The following is a 15,479-nucleotide window of genomic DNA, read 5'->3' as shown; positions in this document are numbered from 1 at the left end:
CTTATCATGCTCAGAAATGAGCAACTGCTATGACAGAAGCTACAGGTTATGTCAAGGAGCTGCAGGGCAAAGTAAAAAAGAATGGGCAAAGGTTTAGATATTAGTACCAAGGTATTTCAGTAGGAAGGTATAGAGTTAGACTATGTGGCACTGGAAGCATGGTAGTTCTGCCAGTACTCATTAATGGAGCAGAAACTTTCAGGGATGAAAACTGCATTGAGTCAAATTCCTTCCTTATTTAAACAATGTTAATTTGACGTTTGTGTGTGTGTTGGATTTATGGTTGCTTTTTTCCTTTTTATTCTTTCAATGATGATTATTTAGGAGAGAATATTTAGCCCATTGCTTTGATTGTTCTAAGTAGAAGGGTTATTTTCAGATACAAGTCTTAAATCTGTTTAATTATTCTTGTTTTAATTAGTTCTTATTATTGTCTTGAAAGGGGCTGACAATATCAGGAAATACTGGAGTCGTTACTACCAAGGATCCCAAGGGGTAATATTTGTATTAGACAGTGCCTCCTCTGAAGATGATCTAGAAACTGCTAGGAATGAACTGCATTCTGCTCTCCAGCACCCACAGTTATGTACTTTGCCGTTTTTAATACTGGCCAATCATCAAGACAAGCCAGCAGCTCGCTCCGTACAAGAGGTATGTTAACATGGCAGCATCTTGCCTGTTTGTATTTACTATATGCACGCCACTGATGCAGTATTACTTATTACACTGACATCCTAGTTAAGGACTGGCCTCAGTTACTCTTCACTGTAAGTACACAGACCACAACAGTCCCAGCCCCTAAGAACTTAGTCCAATGCACTCTATATAGGCTTAGTTGTTCTGGAAAACAGACAAGTAATACTTGGATACAAACAGTTCTCCTGCTGTCACCATATTTTGCTTAAGGGAGAAAAGATCTTTTTAAACTACTCTTATCAAAAGCTGCTGGGACAGTGATTCTTTTATTTAGCTTGGTTTTTTACTTGCTATTAGTTTTAATCTTGCACTACCCCATTACTCCATTCTTTGCAACTGCTTAAAGCAATAGATTGCAGCCATAGGTTGTCTTTTATGTAAAAGCTTTTTTTCTAAACTGCTATGCACTGGTGTGAGGGCAGAGTTGCAGTTCCCATTCTGAAGTCCTTAACTTGTTCTGATTTTCTTCTTTTAAGGAGTAATGTCTTTGTCTAATTTGTAGCTATCACATAGCAAATGATATAATTATTCTAGTCAGTATACCTTTTGCTCTTAAGTTTCTGAAAAATTCATCTTACCTACATTCCTATCATGTCACATACCTTTGAGGAAATGCTGAAAGTTACCAATTCTTCATGAGAAGCTCTACTTACCCTTTTAAAATTGTAGGAAGAAGTTAAAATTTGGTTGTGTCATTTTGTTCATAAATGTCATTTAAAGGACTCTTCCTATTAAAGATTGTATGTGAAATCTCCTGTTTGTTCTGTGAGTGGTGTTTTTTATTGCAGCAGAGTGAAAACTTTATCGGCACCTTAGTGTGTTGCTGCTTTGTATTTAAACTTATTGCTTTCTTAGATGCACTTTGTCTAAAGTATGATCTTTCTGAAGAATGCCAATTCAATTAAAGGCAAAACTTACTGATCTGTAGGATAGCTGCTATTTGTACACTATAGTTGTATGTACTTTCTGTACTGCTTTATTGCTATTTATGCCTCCTTTCTTAGCCAAAAGAAACAGAGGATAAGAAGTTAAGCTTATTATGTGTTAAGAAGGAGAAGTGTAAAAGTGACGGGAGTATAGTGATGTTTTTAATATGAGAGGAAGAGAATAAGTGAGAACCGTGTAAGCTACACTGTAAAATGTTTTATTAAATTGTTGGTCCTTTCCTCCCAAAAATCCGTGCCGGGGGGCGGGGAAGGAATTTGGATTTAGTATATCAAGTTACATAAAACGGTAAACTGAAATGATGCAGGGATAGAATCTACAAGTTCTAGGTCTTGTTCATCGAAAAACAGATCTAGGAAGAAGTAGTGAATATTTAAAGAAAATGTAATATGGATTTTTATGTATCAGTTTATTAATTTCTTCTAGTTTATTGTGCAATGTAAAAGCAAAGCATGTATTCCTAAACCTTCCACTTAAAAAATGACAATGTCCTGAGACACAACTGGTTTCATTTTATTCATCCAAATATACCCAAGGTGTTTTGATTTTTACTTTTTTCATAGAGCAATGCAGATTACAATTTCCATCAACGGAAATGCTTTTTTCACATGATTTAAGTTTTTTTTATTTCACTACTTTTTTCCCTTTTAAAATGGCCAAATTTGGTTTAAAGTTATTTGAGGATTTTGATTATAAATATCATTTAAGAAATGTTCCTTGTCTGGTTTCATAAGAATAGTGAATATAATGCCAGTTAGTTTACTTTACAACAAATTATACATGTAACTCTCCATTTTGCAGTTGAGCCCCTGTGGGTACTTTTGGGCCTGAACTGAATCTTTTGTGTATTCAGAGTTAGCATTTCTTCTCTTTTATTGGCAGTACCCTCATGTTCTCCTCATCCATCATTACCGATTGCTTGGTATCTCAGTAGAGGAACAGATTTTATATGCTTACGATAGCATTTAAATATGTTTCTGCTGCATGCTCTTTTAGAAAAAAATCTTTCGGTGTATTATCATAGCAAACAAGTCTTGATTGCTACTTTGAGCCTGTATGAAATGCTGAATACAAGAATTTTGTTAAATGTGCACAGCTTATGCATATTTTCAGAAAAAAAAAACCCTGTGTATAACCTCTTAATACAAGAGCTCAGTATATATCTTTGAAATTCTTTACTTAAGGACAGTGGAAAACAAAATTACAAAAAAAAAAAAAGAAGGAGAATGTCAGAGTTGTTAACTTTGTCCCTGAAAAAATGGTGTCCTGTGCTTGCTGTGTATGCAAAGTGGGAGCCTTATTCGGTCAATTTTGCTGATGTTAAAATGGAAATTTCTTGTTTTCCTAAAGGCTTTGCTGTGCTGTTGTCCCCATTATTGAGATGTGAAATGAAAGTAAAATGCTGAATCATAAGTCCACTCCTTATTTCAAAAAGAGCATATCTAAGGATTTAACAAAAATAATGTGTTGAGCATTGAGAGTTTTAGTAGACATTTTTGCAGTACTAAGTCCATTAATTATAGGTATTTCCTTGCTTTTTTATGTGTCAGAAGACAAATGAATCACAGTTGAAATTTAGAAGTATGCATGCATTCTTTTAGGCAACAAATTGCCTTTCTTTAATGGATATGAAAGGACCCCTTGGAGTATAATTAAAGAAAATGTCTGAGTTGAGTGGTGTGTAATAGGAATTGTAGAAAAATATTTGTCTACAACAAAAATCCTTCACAAAACTGTGCAAGTGCCAAGCAGTTTCTGCAACAGATGTTAGTTATATTTATTGTTGGGAAGTGCAGTTGCTTCAGTTTATCAAAATTTTGTGTTTTATTTTAATGTGTTTTCTCCATGCATTGCTTAGGTAGAAATGATATTGTAGAAGATGCATGCTGTAAGTATTAAGCAATGTCATGAATAGTTCAATTCAAAACTATAATGTCTATTTGTAAGAATATCCAAATAACTTGATTAATTTATGAAATGTAGTTTAACCTCATTCATTTTGCAGGCACGATTGGAGAATATACTTCATATTGAAGTGATCAGGAAAAATTACAGGAGAAGCTAAGTTGAAATACTAATCAGTAAATGTAATCCTTTTTTCATGTGTTCAGTTGCTGGCTGGCTGTTTCCTAGTTTTTTTTTAATTTTAAAATGAAGAAAGTACATTTGACATTTCATTCTAGAAACTATAAATGAAGATGTCATTTTAAGTATTGTGCCTCTTATTTCTCTTACGTCAACTTCTACGGTGTTTAATTCCACCTTCCCACGTCAAAGATATTTGTAAGTTGTTTTGTTGTTCCTGTGACAGTAGCACATATTTAAGTGTTTTCAAATAGCTGCTAAGTGATTTCAGCTGAGCCATGCTGAAATAAAGACTGTGTATATTAACCAGACTGTAAAACTCAGACAACTGTATTTGAGTCAATAGGCATGCTGCAAAATAACCTTATTTTAGATTAAAATTGCAATAATAAAGAATTAATCATATGTAAGTCAGTTCTGACTGCTGTTTTGGAAACCTCCTGAATTAGTAAATAAAAATAGTACAAGTGAAAAATAAATTTAGTTACTCAGCAGATGGGAAGATGATGGCATATCAGTTTGGCCACTGTTTCTAAAATACAGGGTGCAATTCTAGAACACTGTACCTAGTTATATATTTTTTTAATAAGTATCTTTCTGATGGAGTGTGCTTTTTGTTTTCCATCACAGAAGTGCTTTTGATTATAACAAGTGTTTTTGATTAGTCAGATTTCTGTTACAGGTTTAAAATATTACAGGAGATTTATGGTGATAAAAGCACTGTAAATTGCTTTGCAAGGGAACAGCAGCATTACTATGATTACCAACTTGTTGATTTTTTTTTTTTTTTAATGTATGCTACTTTGTGTAGTAACATTGGAAGGTGGATATTGCAGTGGATTCCTGTGATTTGAACCTGAGAGTCACTTTCCTCCCAGGTCAGACCAATATTTAGGAGTCGCAGATAGGATGCGCTGGAAGTTGTCCGTAGCCACTGTATTTTAGGAACAGGCTATGCTGAGCAAACACTTATCTGAATCTGTTGAGGACTTCTGGAAGCCATGTAGGACTGGCCAAAGGAGAAACCCAGTCGAACCATGAAGCTTTGCCAGTTCAGTGGTGAAGCAGCTACATGTTTGACAGCATGTTGGTCTTGGGTAGTTTCTTTATTTTTTATACTTAAGGCTGTTTTCAAGATTGCAGTTGGACTAGATGACCATTGTAGGTCCCTTCCAACTGAACTATTCTATTCTAAGATCATATATGTGAAGACATTCATAGAGTATAGCCTTTTAGTGGGTTTTCTTTTAGTTATCCAAAAGTGCAGGCAATTAATAAATTTCTTTAATATATGTAAATTGCTGACGACTAGTACCAGGGGAAATCATTGAAGATATGTTCTAAATTCCCATTTTAAAAAATGCTAGAACTTTTTAAATACAGACTTACTAGTAGACAGTGAATCAAAAGTCTTCTCAGTCTATTTTAAGATTATATTATCTTTTAAAATATTGTTGTCAGAAAAAAAAAGATGAAAAGGTTATATAGTGCGCCAATCACAAGTGCTTTTTTTCCCCTGCATAAAAGATCTTACTTTAAAGTTGTGGTACTGGTGGGCGTGTGAAACTCCAGAGGAAAGTCTTTCCTCTTTTCCTTTTTTCTTCGATAGAGCAAGATTAAAAATGTCTTTGGATTACGAACAGTATTTTCAAAAGCAAGTGTGAAAGGTTGATCCCATGTTTACATAGATTGTGATGCATTTATCTATTTGAGAATATTTTAAGGCATTTCAGTTTTGAATCGTGGACAGTGTTTAATTTGGTGTTCTGCTAGCAGAAAAGTGGAGGGTGACTCTCCTTGTGAAAAGAGCCACCTTAGGCATGTGAGGGCTAATAGCTGTTAGTCTGCCAGTTCCTCCTCTGTTGTTTATGTCTGGAAATAATTTTGTAGATAAACAATGTCGTCTTGATGCCTTAAGTGTCTTAAAGCTAAATAACCATTGCAGGAGAATGTCCAGGTTTGTCAGCATCTGCGGAGGCTCTTACTGGTGCTGGGGAGCTGGAGCACTCTAGAAACTGCGCTTTCTGGGCCTGCTGATGCTTTACGGTCTGAGTTGGCTGCATATGACAGGCTTAATTCCAGGGTGTAGTTACTTCTTTTTATTTTGGTGTCTTCATACTATTTTGCCATAGTTCATGCCTTTTGTAGTTTCTGCTAGTTAGGGGAAAATGGTTTCTTTTTGGAAACCCTTTCAACGTACAAGTTAAAGACGTCATTACTAACAATCTGAAAAACTGCGTTGAACAGTGACATGTGAGGAGGTTCAGCTTCAGAGAGTACGCAGTATCTCAGCTAACAGTTTTGGGCAGATAATGCCTCCAGCAGCAGGTACTACAAAAACTTAGCCTGAAACCGAGAGTAAAAATGGGCAGTGCTCTCTGCAGTCTGTCCCGTCCTCACCCTGGTCAAGCCTCTCAAATTAGTTCACCTATCTGAATTCTTAAAGACCAGCTGTTGCTAATCTGTGTACTTTATGACAGAGACATCCATAGCAAAGTTAAATCGGGGCAGGTTTTTAGTTCCTCAAGAAACTGTTTCTGAAATGATTTATTTTCAGATTATTGCAGCAAATAGCCAAAATATGGATTCCTACCCTGTTTTGAGATCATAGTGACCTTAATGACCTTAATATTTGCAATCCCCTCACTGCAAATACTTCTTCTCGTCCAAGGTGTATCCCCTGATATTTGAAGATTGTTTTGGAGCTGGACTCCACTATTTTGAGTATTGGCTGCTTCCTTCACAACTGTGTCCTTTGCGGGAACAGCGGAGTTATTTGTCAGACTTCAGTTATGAACACATTTGCAGGAGAGGAGGGCATTATTAAAATGATGTTTAAGAAGTACTAGTTTTGCCATGTTTAGAACAATGCAGAAATAACTCCTATTTACATGTCTCATAGGAACTCCTGAATAAAGAATTTCTTCAGACCTGTTAGGAAGATGATTTAGATATAAAAAGATGCTAAAATAAAATCATGTAAATAAAATACAATATAAAAAGATAAACAATTTAAATAAATATTTGTGTAAGTAGATCCACATCCTAGCTAGATGTGAACAGCAAAACAATTTCATACAGTTGCAAGACTGTGTTCAATGTAAATATTTAGCAGGTAGAGTTTGCTTTAATCATTGCATAGTTAGAATGCTCATACTAATAGCAAGTTGGGTAATAAATATTTATTACTGCAAAATGCAAGTGACCTTATAAAGAAATTAAAATGAGAAACTGAAAATCTTGGAAGAAGTTGGATTTGTCTGTTCTCTTCGAGTCACTGGCATGGGAGGAAATAATGGTGAGCAAAGAAGAAATTAAGATGATCTGAAAAGGAATTGTAAAGTCTTTTTAAGGATTTGTAAATAAATCTATCCAGAATGGCTCTACTTTTTGTGAAAATGCCTTTATAAAAAGGTGACATGAAGAATCCAAACAGTAAGCATACTTTTTCTTTACATGGATTTCTGTTTCAATTATGTTTTACATTAAACAAAGCCATGGCAGATAAAATCCCCAATATATTTTCATTAGATTGAAAGATGAATTGGAATTGTTGATAATTTTTAGATGAATAATACAGCTTACAAATAACTGTGCTGTACCAATGTATGTGGCCCATTCACAAACAAAAGTCTATCTCTGAATAGTAAATTCCTAGTCCTGCTCTTGACAAAAAAGTAAGTCTGCAAGGAACTGAGTTGAAAGAGTGCCCCTAGAAACTTTGAATTGGAATGGCCCTCCTGAAGATACAGGCAAAAACACTTGAGCACACCTATGAATGTGCACGTATTGCACAATGTACAGGGAACTGAAGAACAGGAGTAGAGTAGCTAAGACACAGGAAGGGAAGCACTGTCCACATACACCACTTTCACGACATCAAACTCTTTAGAGAAGTAAATCTCTTAAATGGCCCTTGCAGCTAATGGTGCCGAGTACAGGTCTGCAAAAAAGCTGCACGTTTTGGAATAGATTTTGAAGAGTATTGCTGTGTATAGTTTCAACATCAGTAACTTGATTTTTAAAGCACTTTTTGTGTCTGCAAATGGTTGTTTTATATGTATATAGATGGGTGTACTTGGAGTGTTTCTTTTGTCAGCAATATTGGCTTGCATGCTGGCCTCTTTGCCTATCCCATCCTTCAGGTGTGACAGTCCGACTGTTTGTGTGACCATGTGATGAACTGATTTGGGCATCAAAATTACTTAACTACTCCCCTCCTTCCTCCTGGTCTTATTTTCAAAGAGACTCAGCTCACAAGACAATTGGATAAGTTAGTGTACAGGCACAAACAAGAGGTGGGAGGAAGGTGAGAGTGGAAGTGGTACCAGTGCAGAAAAATGGTGGTGTGGAACTCTAAAACCCAGTGAGTCTTGGATCTTTCTCCCTGCCACCTTTCTCACTCACCTTTTTTTGCTTATCCCACTACAGTGAACCTCAGTAGAGGAAGGTTATACAGGAAATTCTGGGAAATAATTTTTCCCTATTATTAACAATGAAGATTCTGGAGTAGGTGTGCAAGTACTTTTACTGGGGTTGAGAGAGGGGTATGAAAGAAGCATTTATTTTCACTATGTGCTTTGAAAAGTAAATGTCCTTGTTGTCTTCCTAGCCAAGGAAGAAAAAAGAAAATCATTCAAAGAGAAGGAGTTGGTTGTGCTTGCAGAACTAAATATAGTGACTGTGAAGGTAGAGCATAGTCTGTATAAACAAAAAGCGAAGTGATTAGAGAAACTTTCAAATGCTTTCAGATACAAAAATCTGTGTTCATCTTTTAGTAAATGTTTTTAATAAATATTTGTATACTTATGAATGCTTATATAGTATTCATGACAGACTGCTGGAGCTGCGAAGAGCATAGCTTTTTAGAGTTCTTTCGGAAACCTTTTTTGCTTGGTCAAAAGTTGCTGGGCTTTAGTAGAGAATTAAATGAAATCCTGAGGCCTGTTGGATACAAATCTGACTACATGATCATTATGATCCTTTTGGGCCTCTATGTCTGTGATACTGCTGTTCAGAGGAATTCCTGAGTGCTCAAAAATTTAATTACTGTTTGAGACATTTTGCATGAGCAAGAGGAGATACGTTTCTTTCAGAATAAATAACTATTTCAAATGGAACAAAATAGTAGCTATATAACTGCTTTCCAAGTACAACTCTACAATTTTTATAAAAAAGGTCTCAGGACCAGATGAAAAACAATGGAAAAGTATTTAGTAATGCATTGGATCAAGTCTGTGAAAACTCTGCTATTGTATAAATGATTTAGGATGTGTTTCCCTTTCAGACATCCTTCTTACATTTATTAGAATGAATTATTGAGTGCAAGAATACAAGCTGCTGCTTTTTAGAAGATGAGGACATATCCTTCTCTCTCTCTCTCTCTTTTTTTTTTTTTTGGTTAGAGAAAGTATCAGAATGTCTCTAGTGCTAAAATAAGTATACTTATTCACTATATTGTGAACCTTCTATTTACCAAGCAAGAGGCTCTCTGATTGTTTTGCATAGTTTAACTTTTTTCTATATAATTTATATTTGGTACTCAATATAATAGAAGTAAATTTTTGAAAAAAAATTTCAAGTTGATTGTGATCACATAATCTTCATTACATTAGAGTAGGCATGCGGTGTCTGAAATGAATTTCTGGTCTCAGTCCATTCTGCAGGAATTAGATACTCGCACTGCATGGAAGATCATTATGAGCATCTCTATTGGCCGTGCCAGGGAGGTTCAAGAATAACTGAACAGGAGAAAATCTATCCATTTCATATCCATGTAGGTATTTAAAATTGGAATTTAATTATGTACCTCAAAAATAGAACATTTTCAGCTGCATCAGCACTACCTGCACTGTGAAGTAACATAGATTAATATTGTCTGTAATTCCCAACATCTCGAAGAGCTTGCTGGGAACATGTGTATGCAGAGTTTCTTTAAACCTGCATCAAATAGAAGGTTCTCAGAGTTCAGTTTGGGTACGGGGTGCTTTTCGTGCCTCTTCAAACTCAGCATTTCTGAAGATGCATAAGGGGAATTTCTCTTGAATATGAACTGTAGCATGAGAGAAAGCAAAACTGAAAATTGATGCATCATTGGCCCATCAGAGGCTGAAACTGCTTTAGATGGGTGAGCATAAAATTCCTATGAGAGGGAACGAACCATGCAGCTCTGGAGATGATGGGATACAGGTGAAACTTCATGAAGCTATGGCGTGTTTCCAAGTGACAGGATAGGGAAAAGATCATCTTTGCATTAGTATTCTGGATGCTTGTTACTGGGACAACGCTGCAGTTGTCAAAGACCAAGAAGGAAAGACCTACTATTATAAGGTGAGATTAAATCCTTTCCTATCCATTCTCAGTTCTGAACTGTTTTTTTTTTTCCCTGGGATTTCTTCAAGCCACTATGCTTCTGGAAAAATCTCAGATGCTGTGTTGATGTGAGGGAAGCCAAAAATCAAAGATTGTTCCCGGGTTATGAGCTTGAGTGTTGGACAGGACATTGTAGTTTTTGAAAATTGGATAATCCAGACATAAGGAGTAACAGGAGGAATGGAGGGGGACTGGTGACAAATCCCGTGCACCTCTTTCCCTGCCACTTCCCAAGACTTTACTGGCAGTAAAGCAGAAGAGATGAGAAGAGAGCAATCTGGGGTTGAAACAGAAATGAAGAGTGGAAGGGAGTTCAGCAAGTTCAAAAGTGGTGAAGGGTCCCACAGTTCAGGGACGATGAGGATGGAGTACTGCTGAGTTTTTGCTTAAAGCAGTCCATTGGAGGCCGCCTTCTGTAGGGATTTATGCTGAGACAGTGTCCATTATTTCTTCAGAAATCTCTTGTGTCCAATGCATAATGACATTTGGTTCAAAAAGCGGAAACCATTCTCCCATCCCCTTTTTGCAGTGATTCAGCAGCAGACGCAGACATACCCCTGAAGAAACATGAATTATCCACTGTCTAGCATCTGGGAACAATCGTCTTCATAAGACTAGAAGCAGAGTTTTGAATATAATGACATTATTCTAATGATGATTTGTTGATACTGCAGCATATCATTAGTCATGCTGGAATCTTTATAAGCGTAAATGTTTTCTCAAAATAGTTTAAATGTTTAGAAAATCTATTACAGCAGTCTGACATGAAACAGTAACTTGTTCTGCTGGAATCTGAACAGCCCGAAATTTTGAGTTAGTCTGGAAAAGAATTATTAGTGAAGGATCAAACAAATAAAGTAGGTAATGTATTAAAAAAAAGAAAAAGACAAAACTTGAGGAATTTTTTTTTTCTTGAAAAAGTGTTAATGTATTATTCAGATTTACACAGGACATTTTTTTTTTCCTACTGTTTACAAGAATATTAACAATGCATTGAATAATCCATGGCGATACATATGCAAAAATTCTCAATATCTTTACTTTTCTGATCTTCTCTGTTATCTTTGGTTGTTCAGATTCTGGTCAGATGCGGAGTTGCAAGGGTCAGAAATACTGTCTTAAACTAAAGACTCGATATTTGTGTGTAGACCTTTTTAAAGTTAATGCATGCTGAAGTTCCTTGTTCAAGTATTAATACACACTGTGAGGCATCTAGCAAACTGTTAAAAAACCAACAAAAACTCCAACCTCCATTAGTGAATGAGCTTTTCTTAAAGGGCTGTTCATCTCATCCACACATATGTATAGAGGAGGATAATTGGAATTACTGCATATATTGTTGCATATTTGCTACAATTGCATTATTTATTTAAAATTAAGTTGTCCCATCTGTCTCTCTGTCAATACAGGTTTGTTATGTAAACGTTTTCCAATAATTTTTCATAATGTATTATCACACCATTTGCATGCTCATTTTGTTTTTTATGTTACTGTGGTAATGAATGCTAAGAAATTATTTACTGAAATTGTATGAAACGTTTGAGTATTTTAAGGATTTCTTTCCTTTGATTTCCTATAGCTTTGTTCTATTGCAATAATACCTCTGCAACAGACAATATATTAACTACAAATCTACTACAAAATATTCTGTTCCAATTTAGATACCTTTGTTCCTCTTTCCTAATTATGCCTTTACTTGTGGCTGAGGATAAAGGAAGTAAGAGAGTGAAATTTGAGTTACTCTCTAGGGCGGAAAGATAAAGCTCTTCAGAGTTGTAAATGAAAAGATGCCCTGTCACCAATATTGCAGGAAACATTGGAGTCCCTTTAGCTGTGGCAGTGTCTTCATTGGTGGCATAATGTATGTTTGTTGTTTCAAAAATACATCTCTCATTTTGAATAAGCACGAGTTATCTATGTGATCTTTAAAATGCATTATGTAGATTAATCTTGTTGTATTTCATTCATTCTGGGTAAGTACAGACTATCTAATGTTGCTTTTAAAAGCACATGTGTGCACAGAACTTTGTTAAACAGCCAGTACTCTTCATTGAGTAATTTAGTCTGTTCTGTGTATCAAAATGCATTACTTACAGATAAAGTTGTTATTTATTTATTTATTTTGTTTTGGACTTTTCCGTGGTTTTCTTAGTTGTCTTTAATAAATTGCTGTATGTTCCTAAAAGATGAACAGAGGCTACAGAAATGGTACTGCACATTCTTCAAGTATTGCACGTGCCTGCACATCTGTCATGTACTAGAAGAGTTCAAACTATGTAATTTTGGTTGACTACTTTTTCTGTGGACATACTACCTGTATCCTTTCTCATGAAGTTCAGAATGCATCATTTATTTAAATTAAAGTCATAATTGAATGAAAATTGATTTTTAACTATATTTTTGAATAATTAAATATTTATATGGTGGAGAGAAAAACCCCAATATTTCCCATTATTATTTTTCTTGCTAATTTTCTTAAGGTAATTTTGAGGTTTATGGAAATCTCACTCTTAGCACTTAAAAAATAATATTACTCTTAGAAAGTCTTCTGAAAAATGGGGTATTCCATTTTAAAACCAAAATGGAGTGCTGTTAAGGGGAGAAAAAGCTTAGTATCTTTGTATTCTGATTTATTATACAGAAGGCTGTTTTTTAACAAAAAAGGGCTTTTTTTTTTTTTTTTTTCTTTTTTCCCTCCACTATTCTCAGTCTCTTTTGATCATTGATCTGGGTGACCCCACGCTCAGGGGTTTTTTCTTCATTTGACATGGACAGATTTTTGAAGTATAGCTCTCCTTTGGGAACCTCGGGCAGTTCCACTTGACTAACCTGTGATCTAATGAGCAGTAATGCAGGGTTACAGTGACCATTTTGTTTGCTTTGAGGGAGGATGGCTAGACAGAGAGTGGGAGAGAGGCGGTGTCTGAGGAGAAAAAAGATGCAGGGTGATCGAACAGTGTGAAAAAGACTTGTTAGCCCACATTAGTGTGCCTGATTTACTTCACAACAGGTCAGGAAAGGCCAAAGGCAGGGTTGTCATTAAATTGCAAAGTTGAAAATCCTGGTATTCAAAAGCATTCAGATTTCTGAAAGTTGTAAATTAGAAAGTTTGTGGTTCATGTTGAATTTGCCAGGAAGGTATACAGAACTACCAGCTTCTCTAAAACATGAAAGGTACATTATAAAATCATGCTGTAAATATAAAAAGAAAACCAGCTTTTTAAAGTACTTTCATGGTTGACTGTTTTACAATGAGACTGGGTGCGAAAGAAAGGCCAAACACTAACAAGGTCGTTGCACTTTCTTTATGAGCCCTGGGGACCCCTTAATTATGTGCCCGTGCTGCTTATTTTGAGATCTGTAGAGTGTATGTGTGCGCGTGTTCGTATAATATATAATTTTATTTGTATTTGTTAAATACATACACATATGTACACACATATGCATATATATATGTAAAAATAAATTCTAAAATCAGTTGCCCAGGAATGTAGATTTTGAGTCTTCTGCAGCATATTATGATTTTTTTTTTTTCCTCATACCCTTTATTGTTTCTCTTGGAGTGAACATTAAACACTAACTTTCATGCCATTGGTCGTGAAATGAACACAGTTTTATCTTAAATTTACATTTACAAATGCAAAGACAAAAAACCCCATTGTCTTTATGTTCTGAAGAATTATTTTTCTTAATAGTAAATGTTGCTTCCTAACATTGAATTGGACTTGACAGCCTGTCTTTAAGATAGGCTAATATACTTCGTCGTCTTTGGTTAATATTTGCAAATCTTTTATTGCTGCTTTGCAATTGCAAAAAGAAAAAGTTGGAGCTACCTATTTCTGAATTTACATTTCCTCTTCTGTTTCATTCACTTATTTGGCAGCGGCCTGAATCCCCATGATTTGAAGAGTACAACTACCATGCAGAATATCCTTTTAGGCTGTTGCATTGATAGCCTTCAACTCATGGCAAACTCTTGTCATTGCTATTTCTGATCTGGCTGGCTTTAGTAAAAATCGAAGTTCAGCCTTTTAGCTATATTATCATTGTGCATTGAAGCAGTAGGTAATAAAACAAATGGGTGGTCTTAGGGGTAAGGTACTTTCTTCTGTCTGCTACCAGAAGTTTCACTAATTGATTTTTACTCCTGCTGCCTGTCAAAAATCAGTTTTCCACAACTGGCATACAACTGTGTTAACTTTTAGATTGTACTACGTGGACAGAGTTTGTTGTCTTGTTCTTTGTGTGTCTCATTATGACTAGTAAATATACAAAATTAAATGTCTGAGAACAACTGACCGTAATTAAGAGAATTTTTCTTATCTGACTTCAGGAACTGCTCCCCATGATCATTCAAATAATCTCATTGACGTTAAGGGAGTGTCTCTTCTTGGTTAAAAGGAAGAGAAGACAATAGGATGTCAGGCTAATCATGTTAAACATTAACTTTTGGTTTTTACTTGCATTGGCTATGTATTAATAGGTGGTGCCAGATTATTTTTAGTTTATCTTGATCCTCTTTTGTTTGCAGTGAACATATGGTGTAGTTTTACCTCCTGATAAACTGACATTTACATGGCAGTTGAACGTGGGAAACAAAGTACATTTTCTATATACAGTGCTGCATTTCTCAATGACTTTCCCAGTGCGTCACTCCTGTTTTTACCGCATTGTAAAATTCACTTATTATTATAATTTTGATACAGAATTAATTTATTTTGAAACAGCGTAGTTTCCAGAGTTGCTTAGTGGTTACTAGACTCAAAGACTAGTCTCAAAGAATTTTACTAGGGTATGTTTCCATTTTCTTGATTATTTTAACTGATGTTTAGTTACAGCAACTTGGTGGAGATACATTCTAGGAAACTCTGCCCTTGACTAGCTTTCTCTGTAGCTTTAGGTCATGTTAGTCAATGGAAACTTATTAGGGCATAAAATGAAGGGAAAATGTTTAACAAATCAGAATACTGGATCAAAACACACTTAAGCTTTACTACTATTTTCCTTCCATTGACTTTCTCCATTCCCTAAATAACATTGTCTGTGCAGTGTCTATGCACTCTTTATTAGCTCTTCTATTTGATTTAATTATTCAGTTACTCAGTGTGTCTGAATTAAGTCATCTCCGCCAATCTGCTTATTACAAAGCATTTGGTCAGTGAGAAGAGACTGATGTCATCTCGCTGGACTAATTTTTGAGGGTGTTTGTTTAGCAATCAAGACATTGGAGCAGTATTTCAATATTGGCTTATAAACAAAAGTCAATCCAAGACTAGATTAATGTACTGATACTGGCAGTCGCAGGCAGTGGAAGAGTAAATATTACTTACCCATCTGAAGAACATGGTAAATTTTCATATATTCTTATTGACTTTCTTAAA

General features: G+C 35.3%; 1 protein-coding gene across 3 annotated transcripts in view; it reads left to right on the top strand.

Annotated features, from left to right (window-relative positions):
• ARL15 (ARF like GTPase 15) overlaps positions 1-15,479 on the top strand; it is a 237,694-nt gene that overhangs the window by 96,359 nt on the left and 125,856 nt on the right. For all 3 annotated transcript variants that reach the window (XM_076361960.1, XM_076361962.1, XM_076361961.1), the window contains one exon: positions 443-651. In XM_076361960.1, the coding sequence (XP_076218075.1) occupies positions 443-651 (209 nt within the window). The remainder of the gene's footprint in view (positions 1-442; positions 652-15,479) is intronic.

Source organism: Aptenodytes patagonicus, chromosome Z, assembly GCF_965638725.1.
Source record: "Aptenodytes patagonicus chromosome Z, bAptPat1.pri.cur, whole genome shotgun sequence".
Classification (NCBI taxonomy): domain Eukaryota; kingdom Metazoa; phylum Chordata; class Aves; order Sphenisciformes; family Spheniscidae; genus Aptenodytes; species Aptenodytes patagonicus.
The sequence above is the reverse complement of the archived record's forward strand: the minus strand, read 5'-3'. Positions and strand labels throughout refer to the sequence as shown.